Source organism: Aedes albopictus, chromosome 2, assembly GCF_035046485.1.
Source record: "Aedes albopictus strain Foshan chromosome 2, AalbF5, whole genome shotgun sequence".
Classification (NCBI taxonomy): Eukaryota; Metazoa; Arthropoda; class Insecta; order Diptera; family Culicidae; genus Aedes; species Aedes albopictus.
Window position 1 is genome coordinate 344,963,030 of NC_085137.1, and position 16,925 is coordinate 344,979,954.

General features: G+C 40.3%; 1 protein-coding gene across 1 annotated transcript; it reads left to right on the plus strand.

Annotated features, from left to right (window-relative positions):
* Window positions 1–1,036: 1,036 nt before the first annotated feature.
* Window positions 1,037–3,171, plus strand: LOC115263082 (spermine oxidase-like). The gene is made up of 4 exons (XM_029866002.2): window positions 1,037–1,477; window positions 1,535–1,756; window positions 2,046–2,265; window positions 2,322–3,171. The coding sequence occupies exons 1-4, from the start codon at window positions 1,305–1,307 to the stop codon at window positions 3,144–3,146; spliced, it is 1,440 nt and encodes a 479-aa protein (XP_029721862.1). The 5' UTR covers window positions 1,037–1,304; the 3' UTR covers window positions 3,147–3,171.
* Window positions 3,172–16,925: the final 13,754 nt, after the last annotated feature.

The following is a 16,925-nucleotide window of genomic DNA, read 5'->3' on the forward strand; positions in this document are numbered from 1 at the left end:
CTCAACAGCCGGGGTACGATCTTCACGAAATCCAGCCCATTTGTCTGTTTTGCGGATGACATGGATATTATTGCTAGAACATTTGGAACGGTGGCAGAACAGCCTGAAACGTGAAGCAGCAAAGGTCGGACTGGTGGTGAATGCGGCTAAGACAAAGTACATGCTGGTGAGCGAGACAGGGCAAGCCTTGGCAGCAATGTTACGATAGACGGGGATACTTTCGAGGTGGTAGATGAATTCGTCTACCTCGGTTCCTTGCTAACGGCTGACAATAACGTGAGCCGTGAAATACGAAGGCACATCATCAGTGGAAGTCGTGCCTACTATGGGCTCCAGAAGAAACTGTGGTCAAAAAAGATTCACCCCCGCACCAAATGTTCCATGTACAAGACGTTAATAAGACCGGTGGTTCTCTACGGACACGAGACATGGACGATGCTCGAGGAGGACCTGCAAGCACTCGGAGTTTTCGAGCGACGGGTGCTAAGGACGATCTTCGGCGGCGTGCAGGAGAACGGTGTGTGACGGAGAAGGATGAACCACGAGGTCGCTGCACTTTACGGCGAACCCAGCATCCAGAAAGTGGCCAAAGCCGGAAGGATACGATGGGCAGGGCATGTTACAAGAATGCCGGGCAACAACCCTGCAAAGTTGGTGTTTGCTAACCATCCGGTTGGAACAAGAAGGCGTGGAGCGCAGAGAGCACAATGGGCGGACCAGGTGGAGCGTGATCTGGCGAGTGTTGGGCGTGACCGACGTTGGAGAGCTGCAGCTGCAAATCGAGTATTATGGCGGCAAATTGTTGATTCAGTATTATCATGAATTTGATGTTAACTAAATAAATGAAATGAAGATTTATTTGGTTTATAATTTGCAATGTTGAAAAAAAAAATCTTTAATGAGATAATTTTACTTTCGAATACAGTCAATTTGCTCTGTACCTAGATCAACTAACCGCCTACTATCAGACGAACAGTGGATTTTTATTCATCTTCCTATCTCATATAGGAAAGCAGCTGTTTTTTGTTATGCTATCATTTAGCTCTTAGTGCTTGCTTATCCCTATCATCACTCATATTACTAGATCTGAAATGTGATTCTACGGTACGTATTTTGATAATTTGCGAATTGACTAACACAAACGAAAATTTGAATCGATACACTCGACCTAGTCTTACCAACCTCACGCGGTGGCGTAGTCCGTAGTCGATTTTTGGAAGTCGCGTCGTCAAGTCGAGAGTTTTCGCGAGCGCTTGCTGCTAAGCATTTGTTTTTAGGTGCGTGCGTGCGTGTGTCCGTTCGGTATGAGTCCAAAAATACTCATCATTGGCGCCGGTGCGTCCGGAATCGCGGCTGCTACGCGTCTGTATGATAGTGGGTTCCGGAACTTGATCATACTGGAAGCTGAGAATCGGTTAGGTGGTAGGATACATACTGTACCTTATGGAGAAAACGTGCTGGACTATGGTGCCCAATGGTAAGGGTGGGTGGATAATTAATTAAGTAGACATATTCATCAAACATACTGTTCTAGGGTTCACTCAAGCGTGGACAACGTTGTGTATGATATGGCGGCAAAATATGATCTGGTGGAAGTAGAAAGGCATCGCGAAGATGAACTCTGCATCAAATCAAACGGGGAGGAAGTCCCGATTGAAGTGTCCAATCGAGTCATGGATGTGCTGGAGCATTCGATTGATGACGAAGAAAACGTGAAGCAGTACAAGAAATCTTTGGGAGACTATTACACGGAGAGGTATTGCGCATTTCCCACCCCACTGGACCCCTTTCGCAGTTAGTATAAGTGCGGGATCGTGAATAAAACTGCGATTTTGCATCGAATCGTGTCGGTGTCTTCTGCGCACTTATGCATTACAAAGTGCTGAATAAGTGCGCAGAAGACACCGAAACGATTCGATGCAAAATCGCAGTTTTATTCACGATCCCGCACTTATACTAACTGCGAAAGGGGTCCAGTTGGGTGGGAACTGCGCAATACTTCGTTTTGAAGATTGCTCTATAATAAGGCTTATCAAGGCTATTAGTTTCCAGAAAGCTTTACGGGATGGACAGTTTGCTGATATCGATTACGAAACGTGTTATCAAATCTTCCAATTCTTTTTGAAATACCACCACACATACAACGCCGTAGATAGCGTGTTTGAGATGTCTGCTGCAGGGCTGTTGGAGTTCACTGACCATCAAGATGAATACCTTATAAATTGGCGAACGCGAGGATTCAAGACTATTCTCGATTTATTGATGGTAAACGAATCTTTTCCCGAAAAAGTGTGTGTTTTCTGAATGTTTATCAATTACAGAAACGCCTTCCACAGCAAAATGCGGTCCCGATACCAATTGAGGATTACGTATTTTTCAACAAACGTGTAGTTAACATCAGTTATTCTTCCGATGTTAAACAATCTGTTCGTGTGACTTGCAGAGATGGAAGTTGTTACATTGTTGATCACGTGATAGTTACAGTCTCCCTTGGAGTCCTGAAAGAGATGCATCAAACGTTATTCACTCCGAGCTTACCCCAACTGAAGCGGAATGCCATCGAAGGACTGTACATCGGTGTCGTAGATAAGATGGTGTTACAGTTCGATAAACCATTTTGGCCCGAAGGATGGCGTGGATTTGCTATGCTGTGGAATGAGCAAGACCTGAGTGAGCTTCGTAAATCGGACAAGAGCTGGCTAGAAGGCGTTGCGAGTTTTTTCGTTCCCGAATATCAACCCAATCTGCTGGTCGGATGGGTCCACGGAAAGGACGCCAGAACCATGGAGAACCTTCCAGAGAGTAAAGTAGTCGAAGCATTGTTGTTTGTGCTTAGAAAGTTTTTGGTGAGATTCGACATCCCACAACCGAAGTCATTCACCCGTAGTACCTGGTATTCGAACGAGAATTTCCGTGGGTCATATTCAAGCAGATCTATGAAATCGGATGCCTTGAATGCTAAAGCAAGTGATTTGGCACAACCTTTGGTGAATTCGCAACATCTGCCGGTGGTACAGTTTGCGGGTGAAGCTACGCATCCTGAGTACTTTTCAACGGTGCAAGGTGCCGTGGAAAGTGGTTGGAGAGAAGCTGATAGGTTGATCGAAGTTTACAAAGATAAACCAAGGACAGTCAGCAAGTTGTGAAGCAGTTAATATTGAAAATAACAAATGTTTCTTACATAAAAAGGTTTTACGAAAAATATCAAATCATTGTTTTAATTGATATGACGCTGTCCATAAACTACCTACGTAGCTTCATTTTGGATCATATCAGACACCCCCCTCTCCCCCTCGTAGGCTTTAAACCATACAAAATTTTTGAAAGACTTTGACAAACACTCCCCCCCCCCCCCTTTCAATTTCTAAGTAGTTTATCGACAGGTCCTATGTTATTTACAAAAAGGCATGTACACTTAAACCTATTTTTATGCGTTTTTTTGCCATTTTAGTTTATGCAAATTTTTATGCCCTGCAAAGAGAGAACGCTTCTCAATACCAGTAGGTCGGACTCGATTATCTGGAATCGGATCCTGGCGCTTCCCAAAATAATATCTCGCAAACGGAATGAAGTAAGAAGCTGAAATTTTGATCGATCACTCATCAAAGTTAGTTCGACAAAATGTCAAAATTGTCAGCTTTATAGAGCCTTCCGTTCCCCAGATATATGTTTTAGAAGCATCAGAACCCGACTCCGAATAATCGAGTCCAACCTGTATTAGTATATTGTACAAATGAAAATGGGTTTCAGTGAGCTTTCACATGGTTTTTAGGGAAATTTTAAGAGGTTCCAAATGGTTTCAAGAGGCGCTTAGAGGGAGTTTCCATGGAGTTACTGAGGGTTACTTGTGAGTTTCGGATTAAAGAGGAATTCAAGGGGCTTTACAGGAATTTTCTGGGGAGGGTGTTTCATGGAGCTGTTGGACATAGGAAGGGACGAAATATACCTGAACCCCCCTTAAACCTTGAACCCTTCGTGAAACCTGCCGAAAATCCCGAAAACTCCTATGGAACCCCTGTAACGCTCCAAAAATTCGCTGGTATTCTCTAAAAGACCCAGAAACCTTCCGGAATCTCCCAAAACTCCCCTGTAATGACAAAAACTCCTGAAACCACATGTATCGCCTCCGAAACCCGCAGAAAATTCTCTGAAACTCATTAAAATGATTTCGAGTACTCTCTGAAACCTCCTCACACTCTCTGTACCGCAACTGCAACTCTACGAATCCCCCGAAAATGGCCCAAACTCCCTGTAACTCTCCCTGGAACCTCCCCAAAGCCCCTGAGATACCATAATCTTTCAAATTTGCTTCTCACACGTCCTCCAAACCTCATGGAACCCTGAAAAACTGAGCCCCTGAAACCTAGCGCCTCTAAAACCTCTTGAAACCCTATGAACCTGTTGAAATACCTTCGAAAAACCCCTGACACTCCTCAAACTCCCTGTAGTACACCCTGTAACCTCTCAAAAGCCCCTGAAATCCTCAAAATCGTTCCTCTTGCAGGAGGCTTTAATCCTGGGAATCTAGGGTTTAGATGTGTTTAAGGGGGTGTCTTAGGATTTTTGTTAGATCCCTGAATTTCCCGGCAAGACCCTTTAAAATGGAGTATTCATCCGGATCTAAGTGCAATTCATACTAGTTTAGATCAACGAAGTTCTGCGACGAACTGGGGAAATCGAACCAGTTTCGCCAAAGGACTTCGCTCTTACGCGTACAGAAGCCATCGAATCGGTTTTGGGCATAACATGGATACCGATGGACGACGTCTTCACGTACACGTTTGCGATGCGTGATGACCTACAACCTATCCTCCACGAGAATCACATCCCTACGAAGCGTGAGGTCCAGAAAGTAGTGAAGAACTTCGTCACAGCCGTGCTCATGCAAGGATTGGTCTACGTATTGGGAAACGCAAGGATCTCCAGAAGCACGTCACCAATGCCCAATGATTCACGAAGTCCAGCCCTGTTTACAAGAACTGCCCAGCCAACCACATATCGTAAATCATTGTGTGGAAAAAATCGTATATTTTCATATATTGAATCATAATTGTATAATAATACTAGCTGTCCCGGCAAACTTTGTCTTGCCAGTCTTGTGGTGGTTTGACAACTGTTGAGATTATCACAGCAACGCACTCTAGATGATTTCATTTCGATCACGCCAAATTTCTTCCCGGTTCATCAAAAATCAGTATTTTCTCAATTTTCGTATTTTTTTTAAGGATTTTCGTAACTTTTTCTGCATATAAGCACAGCCGCCACGAATACGAATCTAACCGTGCAAGAGTCATGCTAATCGGTTCACCCGTTCGTGAGTTTTGTTGCCTCAAAGGAATTTTGAACTCATTTTTATATATATAGATGTATATTTGTTGACAATGATTGCGTACAATCGCATTTCCTGCCAAATTAAATTTCAATTGCGATTTTGTTTCATATAGTCGTCTCCGATCATAAAAGGTGCGAGATACTATCGGTAGGATCGCACAGAATCGGATAGAATCGTGAAAAAACATACATTCTTAGTGTCAAGCTGCAAGTTCGCATGAATCGTATATGAATCTGCTAAATCGAGCTTGCTACCTAAAGGTACGATGAAAATCGGTGAAATCGTATACAGCTATAATAATGTAGTATATTGATCGTTTGCGTCACACTTGCGTCATATACCAAGGGAATGAAATCGTATAATAATTTTTACTGTCGCATATGATTGTTACTGCACTTTTAATAGTCGAATCTTAATCTCGGAAATCGTTAATGGTTTTGTTTACATATTTGTATGATGCAGAAAAAGAAAAATGGTGTTCATCACAAATTTGTATTTTTGATGTTGTTGACACATTCCAACCATGGTAGCAATAATTTCAACCAAATATATAGGTTTTCATACTAGCAGATGACTTACAATAAGTGATGTATAGATTCCAACAACGATGTGAACTCCGGGCCTCTTGCACGGTACCACTGTTGGTGCCACTCAATGCACAACAAAAACGCTCCCACCAGAAGTCTCACACCGTATCATGCTAATTTTTATTCGTTTCATGCCATTCACTTTGAACTCTCTATATTCAACTTGATAGTATAGCCAATAGAGATAACGCGCAGTTCTCAATCAAAGGACCTAAGTTCGATTCCCACTGAACACCAATTGATTTTTTTTATTTGAAAATCTTGAGTCGTATATTGGTACTCTCAACCGTAATAAGATCATGTATAATCGTATATTTAGACGGATAAAATCGGCGAAATCGTAGAAATTTTTCGAGAAATCGTAAATTATGTTGGATGGAATCGCAGTAATCGTATATATGTTTCGATATGGCCTCCACTTTAGTATGTATATGCCTGTTACGTGCAATGAATACGATTTCTTTGGTGCTATATATGTGTGACTATTTCAGTAGCAATTTCGATATAGCAACCAAATTGCTGGCTGGGTGGCCTTCCTTGACGAGCATGGTGTAGGGGAACAAAGCTCAAAATGCCACGATGAGGTAAAATGGCCCAAGTCATAAACCATTCCTGAATGGGACTTGATCATTACTATAAGTGAATGGTGTCAAGATATGTTTGAATCGAACATTCTTCTAGAAGCTAGACCACCAAACCCACGAAAAATCTTTTGATTTTTAAATGAACATTTGCAACTTCCGGTGTTTTGTGCTTGCAATTAGGGTTTACTGGTGATTTTATTACTAGTGTTTCCAACGAGATTGAGACACGCATGGAGGCGCATGGTTGTTGATGTCTACGCTATCCATGTTAGGGGTCATTCAAATATACTATCGTTTTGCGGGGATGGGGGTTATATGGAGATATGCGGGGATGGGGGTTCAGTGGAGAGAAAACCAGACAACCAGCGATGGAGGCACATGAACTGGTGAGCTCGTTTCATGCTATAGCTTACTGTGAAGATTAGTTTTAATCTGTTTAATTTTATTTTTATATTAGATGCACACTCTGATTAGTCCGTCATTTCAAGTAACGGAATCTATTCCTCAAGATTTGATGTAAAGTAGATTTAGTTCTGAGAGTGAACATTGAGCGACCATTTGACGCGAGTGGTGGATTGTTTGCTTCATGCGTGAAGCGAATAATGACGAATCAGTTTGAATAGCCTGTCGCGTAGATTGTAGTTAATATTAGGCCTTTACTTCATGATTGTTTACTTTCAACCAGTGAAGAGATTTGTCAGACAAAAGAGACACAAAACAAGCAACAAAGAAGGTGTGACGATTACTCTTTATCCCTACTGGTAACAGATAATGACATGATCTCGAAATTTTTTGTTGCAGACAAAACGGAAGCTGAATTTGTTGCGTACTTTTCAACTCGTGAATAATCAATTATTGCTAACCCAAAGTCGAAACTGTTTAATGATAGAGCTTCACCAGAGTTGCAGTGTTTACCGACTCGAAGTTACCGTTCGAAAATCGCAATGCAAGCCTTAAAAATCTCTAAACTCGTGGTGTACGATGTTAATCCCATTATTTTCAAGTTGGGACAAACTTATGTTGCATGGGTTTGTTTGTCGCAACAAATACAGGTTGCGACATTGTCATTATTGTTGCGCGAGGGTTGAATTTTGATTCACTGCTTTCCACCTTAAGTGAAAAATGGCGCGGCAGTGTCTATGGCTTTTTACTAAATCGGAAATTAGTATAACTCGCCGGAGTAAATCTTAACCCAACGATATCATCCCTACTAACAAGCATTTCTATCTACACTCGATTCAAGCATTTCTGAGTAAGTCTAAGTTAAGCGTGGCGTTCAGTGTATTTCTGTGTGGAATAGACTTAAAGGTTTCTGCTCCCTAGTGGAGTGGAGACGCACGATAGAATTTTCTTTTTGGCTTGTTTTTGCGTCGAAAAGTGGTCGGTTGTTAACGGCAGTTTTTGTATATTGATCCATTGTCAAATCATATCCCCAACAATAGGTGACTCCCAGACTGACAATGTACCCTACCCTACTAACAAAAATTCTTTGCTGAGACAAACGTTGAGATGCAGCGATTCGCGGTCCTTATAACAAGGTTTGTCTTACTAACATTCCCTCCCATCCTCGATGACCGTAAGGACGTGGCCTGCGCCGTTATTGACCTTAATAAAGTTGAGAGCTCTCGAACTGTGTACATTTAGAATAGTAAGCTAGTCCCAAGCCCTATTGATTGGTTCTTTGTGCAATTTCGATTGCTCTGGTCAATCACGGAGTAGCAACTACGAATTGTGCGGTCAACTATGCTCATGCTCACTTCCGTTTACGAACCAGTTTTTAAAATCGCTAAAAATCGATGAAAGTGCAATAGCTTAGAGAATATTTTTGCTGAAGTATCGGGCAAATATTGTCTCTCTCTCTTCTTGGCGTAACGTCCTCATTAGGACAAAGCCTGCTTCTCAGCTTAGTGTTCCATGAGCACTTGCACAGTTATTAACTGAGAGCTTCCTCTGCCAATGACCATTTTGCATGCGTATATCGTGTGGCAGGCACGAAGATACTCTATGCCCAAGGAAGTCAAGGAAATTTCCTTTACGAAAAGATCCTGGACCGACTGGGAATCGAACCCGTCACCCTCAGCATGGTCATGCTGAATACCCGTGCGTTTACCGCCTCGGCTATATGGGCCCGAGCAAATATTGTGTAGTTGCTGTTACCACTTTGAAAGCCTAACAAATAAAGCTTATTATCATTGAAAACGATGAAAGTTTGAACAATGACATCTTACCCCACTTTCCCCTACTCCACCTACGCGACAGAATCGGTGCTGCAACCTTTGCATCGGTTGAAGTTAAAAACCCTGCGATTCTTCCTAGACAGCACCTGATTAAATACTTTCCTCATAACAGACTGGTTCCATCACCGTTTCCGTCACGCTAATCGGGAGACTGTTAAATATCAATGAGATGCGTCAACGCTTCGAGATTACCATACTCATAGCTCATGTGCTCTGGTAGAAAAAGTTGCGAAAAATTGTGTAATAATCCTGCTGGAGGCTGAAGCTATGGTACGTCCGCTGACATAGGGTCTGGGACCATTTGGGCAGGAGCACCTATTTTGGGCACTTGCTGCTCTAACTCAGTCATTTTCAAACCGATTGACTTGATTTTTTGTACTTGTCTAGATGCTGTGCGTATCTGATCGTGTCTCGAAAATCAAGTCAATCGGTTTGAAATTGACTGAGTTATAGCAGCAAGTGCCCAAAATAGGTGCTCCTGCCCAAATGGTCCCAGACCCTATATCCCACTAGAGTCGGCTGAGGAGGAAGCCCTAACTCAGAATCATTTCCTCCTAGGGTCTTCTAGCGGCGATAAGCTTCCACCAACTGAACATGTTGGTCATCGCTAAACGGTCTTGGACAAGATGGGTAAAAAAGTATCCCCATCACACGAAGGTCAAAATGGGTTGAAGAGGTCGAAATATAGTGGTTGGGGCACAGACAAACAGACGTAACTCTTGAAGGAAATTCATGGAAAACTTTTGCCCGGTGTATTTTTTATGAGCACACTGCCACCTGTTGGTATAACCGCGCGAAACACTGTCGGCCATGATGAATTCAGATTTCACGTTTGCTAACACGCATACTACTACACAAATCGCCTGTAATTTTCATTTGCATCATTCAGCAACGTGTACACTCGCAAACGTCAAAGCGGTCGAACACTAGCGCCTCTGGTGGAAGGATCGCGCAAATCAAATGAAATTTGAATTGATCGTTAAATGCATGTGCCAAGCTGTTTTGAAGAGTGTTACGTCTGTTTGTCTGTGGTTGGGGCTTTGGTATTGGTTGTAGACGGAACGGTGATGGGCCACTGGATTCGAGGACGGGTTGAAGCGGTTTTCCCTGGACGAAACGGAAGAGTTCGCCAAGCATTAGTCCGCACTGAAAAAAATTTACGTTAGTCTGATGTGTTTTTCCAATGTATGCAATGGTTTTTACACGTTAAATTCATCTGATTCGAAACGTGGATTGCTCAGCAAAGCTTACATCACCGAACCGAATGTAATTCACATCAATATGAAATTCGTTTCATTTGGCTTCCAAGCAACTCTATCTTAAGCTGAATTCGATAACCAAAACATAACAAGCTCATGTGTGATTCCATTGGAGTAGAAGTATTTTTTCATATGAATTTGCGCTACTGTTTTCTACAATTGTATTTCATATTTGGGGCAATATGACCAATGAAAAAAGTCAAACGCGAGGTCAAACGTGTTTCATCATGGCCAACCAACAACCGAACTGGAGCGTGCCGTCTATCATCTTATTTCCCGGATAACTGTGAAGCTGATAAATTGTAAGAATTTTATTAAAAAATTATTTCAAATACCAATATATAATGATGATTTTATTTCTCAGTTCATGGGTGTACCTGGTGTTGGACAGGACATCAAATATTTGCCCAACAGCGTACTGGTGCAGCTGGCGAAGGCTGATCAAAAGCAACTCAACCTCGTTTTGATAGTAAGTACAAGATTTATCTATAAAATTAAAAAGTTCCATCAATTACGAGATCAATTAAGATACCAATTAACCAATTTGTTTCTAAATTCTTCTTATTTAGACATATTCTATTGCCTGCCGTGCTCGATTTGGAATCAATTCACAAAAATCATTGCAAAGGTATTAAATACATCTTCATTGCAGATGGCCAAATTTAACACTTAATAGTTTTTTTTTTAAATTATTTCCAGGAGAAGACATCTGTTGATAAATCGTCAGACCAGTTCCCAGACCCTTGCCCAGACCGTGAATCAGAAATCAACATTGGCAAAACAATAAATTGTTATTTTAATTTAAAGCTTCTGTTTTTAAATAATGTAGAGCACCGACTTCGCTTAATAGTAAAGTGCTCTTATTTCGCGCGAACTCTAGGTTTTGTTTTCATGATTTAAATATGAATAGCAAAAGATGTGTTTTCAAAGTAAAGTTAATTTACCCTGAACATATCATTTGAAATTCAGGACTAAAATCGTGATTGCAGAACTATGAGCTCGCGTGAAATAAGGGTACTTTACATTATGTATTTATACCTGGAGGACTACAAGGGTTGCATAACACGAAATCCATGTGTATCAAAACATGAATTTGATGTTCAGCATAATGTTACATTCACTAGATTGAAAATGTATATCTATTGGCAATTCATTCAGTATGCATATGCATTTCATTCAAATACTGTGTGACGTACACATAAGAATCGAGTGAATTGTTGATAGATCGGTGAAAAAATAATGTTTGTGATTCTATATGTTCCACACGTGAAATTCGAGGGTTTTACAATTTGCGCAAATCTATATGTAAAACATACTACTCAGACGTGTCATTTTTTTTCAGTGCGGACATCATCCGGGTTCATTCGGTGACCAGCAGTAAAACTGGCAGTAAGGTACATCGGGGCAAAATGAAACAGCGAGTTAACATTATGTTTTCTAATGATTATAAACAGTTTGATAGCCATAACACATAGTTTTTTATTCAAACCATCTATTAGCGAAGGATAAATTTCCAAATTGTATTGAAATATATCACGGCGTAACAAAAATTACCTTTTGGCCTGTCTCAAGAGCAAACTTATATGTCTCTGACAGATTTTGGGCCGCTGAATCCGAATCCGGGCTCAGATTTGCTCCAACACGTCACAATTTTGAGCTATACCTCAATTTATAGGGCAAAATATGCGATTTTGGGCTTTTTTGACTGCAAGCGATTAAGCATGGACATATTTTTTTAAGCAGTCAAAAGGTTATTTGATCAATTAACAACTAAAGTAACGACTTAAGCAAAAAAAAATCGTTTTATCAAATCGAATTTGATAGTTTTAAGCGATTTATGTTAGGTACGATATTTCCCATACAAGTCACCCTCCAAAAGTTGTATGCAAGTTTTCATACTAACATAAAAAGCTTAGATCTATAAAATTTGATTAGGTAAAACGAAATATTTTGCATGAGTCGTTAATTTGGATGTTAATTGATCAATTAACCTTTTGATTGCTTAAAAAAATATTTCCATGCTTGATGGCTTGCAGTCAAAAAAGCCCAAAATCGCATATTTTGCCCTAAAAATTAGGGTATAGCTCAAAATTGTGACGTATTGGAGCAAATCTGAGCTCGGATTCGGATTCAGCGGCCCAAAATCCTTCGGAAACACATAAGTTTGCTCTTGAGACAAAAAAATGTTGCGCTGTGTATTTCAACACTTGTTTCAACTTGCCCCGGTGTATCTTACTCGACGTGCTGGAGAGTGGTGAATTCAACTTTGGCAGTTCCAAAGGATCAGGAACGTGACTAGGTTTCACGGGAGGGGGGATTTCACGTCACCCTCCGCTACAGATCAACTGTGGCCGAACAGAGCTGTGCGTAGCCCAATGATCGATTGGCATTACCAACACAGCATACGGACAATCGTATGAGAAGCGGAATGACAACAAATGATGTACTTGGCAGAACCAATGACCAAGTGAATTTTGTCACAAGAATTTGTGATAGGATTCCAAACTTCTAGACTTCCATCACCAACATTTATAAGTTCTTTTTTCTTTACCCTTGGCAAAACTAAATAGGGGAAATTACCTATTCTCGGCCCTTTCGTTCTCTTCGTCTTTGGGGGTTTTTTGAAACCTGTTAAACTCAGAGTTGGTCTCAAATCCTTCCCAACTAAGCTGAATTATATGGCCAAGTTTCAGGTAATTTGGCTGACAAAAACCCCCCATGACGAAGAGAACAAACTTGCCGATAATACCCATTATCACCCTATTCTAATAAATGATGATTTTTAGCTTTAAGCTTAGGGGCTGTCCATAAGCCACGTGGTCATTTTGTTGGGACTTTTCAACCCCGCGTGGTCATTAGTCCATACAAAAAATTTTATTTGTCCGTACAAAATGGTCATCGGCCGAACCACCCCCCCCCCCCCTCATGACCACGTGGTTTATGGACAGCCCCTTACCGACAAAACTTCGTCTGCCAACAAGAGAAGGAAGTCTCTCCCCACAACATTTCTTCATCTATTTCTTGGCGTCAACGTTCCAACGGGAACGTAGCCTGCATCTCAGCGTTTCTGTATTTTTTGAGCGAGCAATTCCTCAGTTATTAACTGAGGGAAGGAAGTATTTTAAATCCATTCTAGGTCTATCCTGAAAAAGGTCATTGACATAAAACTCTGCTTACCATTCTGCACGATAATCAACTTTGTTGAATCGGGGGATTTTGAAAATATTGCTCCGCTATTAAAAAAATCAAAAATAAAAAAAATAAATCGCCTTAAATGAAAAAAAATGACCGCGACAACTTAATGCTTGCCTTTCAAACCCTATTTTACGCAATGATGTTCCTTGAAGACGGTGGAAAATCTGTAAAACTACTGCCACGCAAACGTATCCATTCATTGTGTGGAGTGCTTGAGGAAATTACAGCTACATAAATGGTCAAAAAACAGCGGTATCCGCTTAAATTGGTGAGCTCGTTCCGTGATATTTTTTGACTGTTCTCTGTAATCCATCATATTATTTGTCGTGTTCATGTATTTTTTTGGTAATTCTTGGTAATGTGAAACCGCGTCAAGACTCCACTAGACGTGATGTTACACTAGATTTACATAAAAAAAATATTGAACACGACTAATCTGAGGAACGATATTAACAAGTCAAATCTGAATAGAATAACAGCAATCGAACGACCTATTCAAATCAAACGCCTGAAATAATTAATGTCTCTGGATTAGTTTGATGGTTAGGGAGAAAGCACATAAATCGTAATTATTTGAAGTAGCTATTATTGAGACCATAAATTTGATTCAAATATAAATCTTCAACATCCAGCTACGAAAGGGCCAACGTTCATCTCTTCTGACCACTGAACTGAAATTGGACTTCAACAGTTTGAATACATGTACGATAGTGTATGATAGTGGTGGTACTTTGTTTACCTTTGCATCACCATTCGTAGCCAGCACTCTCACCGTCAATCCAATGCGAACGCCTTCACTCGGTCTACACAACCGGCGGTATAGGCACTACATGCAACAAGTGGTTATTCGATTTTTATTTTGATCCGTTGTACGCACACTCAAGTTGGCATCGAATTCGAGATGTTCAAATTAGTTTTATTTGTAAGTTTTTATTTGAAATTTGTTAAAAATATAGTGAAATTCTTGTTATGGGCCCAATTTCTCATGCTGAAGTAGACTTCAGTTAATAACTCTGGAAGTGCTCAAAGAATACTAATGCCGTTTTTCTTTATTATCCAGTTCCAACCCAGGTTGGAACTGCATCAGATCACAGTTTCAACCCCAACCCGATTTCGGTTTCGCTTGTACTAAAGTTTGTTTGACGTTGTTTGTTTACACATTTTCCGCCAATCCAGTTCCAACCCAGGTTAAAAAAGAAAAACGGCATAAGCTGAGAAGCGTGAAGAGGCTGTGAAGAAGAGGAAGAAGAAGTGAAAGAAGAAAAAGAGTACTCTAGATAAGCAAACCTCGTATAAGAATGCAAGTAAAAAATCACTGGCCCCGAATGGTATAGTACCCCAAATTCCAATGCCTAATATTGTCAAGTTCACCGAATGTCAATACATCGACAACATATTTAAAAAAAAATCATTGTCAATGGAAAATAATGTCTACCGATATTGTTATCAGAAATTTTGCCACTTTCGCTCGTCAGATTTAGGCTAGTTGTTGCTTTATGCTTTCAGTAGCAGGTTCGAAAGAATAACAAATTGATAAAAGAAGGATAAATATGTTGAGTTCAATGTTTTCCATGCATTACAGCGAATCTCTGACTATTGATTTTCGGAGTAATGTTCAAATTACGATACTCAATCATATGGAACTACTTACGTTGCAGCTCAACACACTTCTTTGTTATTTTCTGTCATAAAACAAACATTTTCTTGATATCAAATGCTGAACCTATATCAGGCCAAACATGTCTAAAGGTCCTATCTGCAGAAGAGAGGCTCTCTTTGGTTTCCCTCTCTTTCGTTAATATCTCAGCTGTTCATTTGAATTATGATTATCTCATTGCATAGAACGATGGTCAAATCAATCGTCTTTTGATCTGTGCTGCAAAAGTAGTTGAAAAATGTACCATTACATTGCAATAATTGAAAGAGAAAGTGTATAAAGAGAGCCTCTCAAATGCAGATAGGACCTATTGAAATGTTCGGCCTGATATACTTTCGTAGTCGCACCAGCTTCTTCTATGGAATTTGTTTCAATTGATTTCGTGTGCACACTGAAACAAATTTCAACCATCGCGTAACAATAGGGGAGACTGGGGAGACTTGATCCCTTTTTCTTAATTTACCTGAAACTTTAAGAAAAACACAAAACTAGATCCGATTTCTGTACAAAATGGTAGGTAAACATCTATTGCAAGTTAATACACAACAGAAGGCCTTTAAATTATTGTTAAAGTTTTCAAAACTGTGTTTTTATGAAGGCATGTCTTATGATGTATTTTTCAAAATGGGGAGACTTGATCCCCCTTTTCTTGGTTTGTACTAAAACTAAAATTATCTGACACATTTTATCGTTGAATAGACTAGAATTCCAAGTAAATAGAGACTTCCGAATAGAATTTTATTTTTCACATGTATAATCTGTGTGTAATCCTCGAGGGATCAAGTCTCCCCATGTCACTGTTGTGTATACTAAGCTGAATCAATTAAAATATGTTAACTACAGCCTTATTTGGATAAATAAGTTTGAAAGTATTTTATTTAAACTATGTGCTGTGAAATTTTGACACGATTTGGTTCAATTTTCACAAAGTTATTGAGATTTTTCGGAATCGCCTAAAAGATTTTTGAAGGACTGAAAACAAACCATCAGCCGTTAAAAAATAATACAATGTATGATAGAAATCACTTGTAGCCAAAACACAGTCATTTGTCCAGGAATAGTTTTGGAAAAATTATGCTAGAAGAAAAATGTTTTTAATTCCGAGAAAATATGGGGGGAACAAGTCTCCCCAGGGATCAAGTCTCCTCAGTCTCCCCTAATGATAATGTCGTGACCTGCATTTGTTGTGACAATCCACCCAATGCGACATAAGTATGTCCCAACTTGAACAGAATAGGATAAAGAACGTACACCACGAATTTGGAAATTTTTAAGCCTTGCATTGCGACTTTCGAGCGGTAACTTCCAGTCGGTAAACACTGCAACGCTGTTGAAGATCTACCATTAAACAGTTCCGATTTTGGGTTAGTAATAATTTGTTATTCACGAGTTGAGAAATACGCAACAAATTCAGCTTCCGTTTTTGTTTCCAACAAAATAATTCGAGATAATGCCATTAGTTATGTTCAGTGAAGTAGGTTGAACATTGTTGAAGTTGCTGCATCTTATAAGAGGTATACCTATTCATCAACAAATGGGTAAGAGCGGGATGCAGCAACTTCAACAATGTTCATCCTACTTTATTGAACAGGACTATTATCTGATCCCAGTGGTCGCCGCACCTCCTTTGTTGCTTGTTTTGTGCCACTTTGTCCGACAATTCTCTTCTCTGCGTGGTGCAGGATTATGAGCAACCATGCGTCTCCATCATTATAATTCGATCGCGTGGTTATTTGCATGCCATGTGCAAACCATGTTTGCATTTTTGTTCCTTTTAAGAACTGCTAGGTCATCACAGATGTTTGTATTCCCTAGTCCTGTATAATTAGAATCTTTTTCTTGTTTATGGTGCTACATCCCACTGCACTGTGCGCGTGTTTCTCAGTTTTTTCTCAGCTTTTTTTTTGCGTTTGCACTCACTTTAGGAAGGTTGAACAAAATGTTGAAAACTCGAACACCCCCATGCGCGTACGATATTACCTTCAGCAGCCAGACGGGAGGGACACAAAACAAAACGGAGAACACAACTACTGTATATGAGGCTCACCATTGCCAGACTTGGGCCCTATCCTCG

Coding starts and splice junctions, on each gene's coding strand:
- LOC115263082 (XM_029866002.2), top strand. CDS start 1,305: ATGAGTCCAAAAATACTCATCATTGGCGCCGGTGCGTCCGGAATCGCG. Junction 1,478..1,534: donor CTGGACTATGGTGCCCAATG/GTAAGGGTGGGT, acceptor ATACTGTTCTAG/GGTTCACTCAAGCGTGGACA. Junction 1,757..2,045: donor GGAGACTATTACACGGAGAG/GTATTGCGCATT, acceptor CAAGGCTATTAG/TTTCCAGAAAGCTTTACGGG.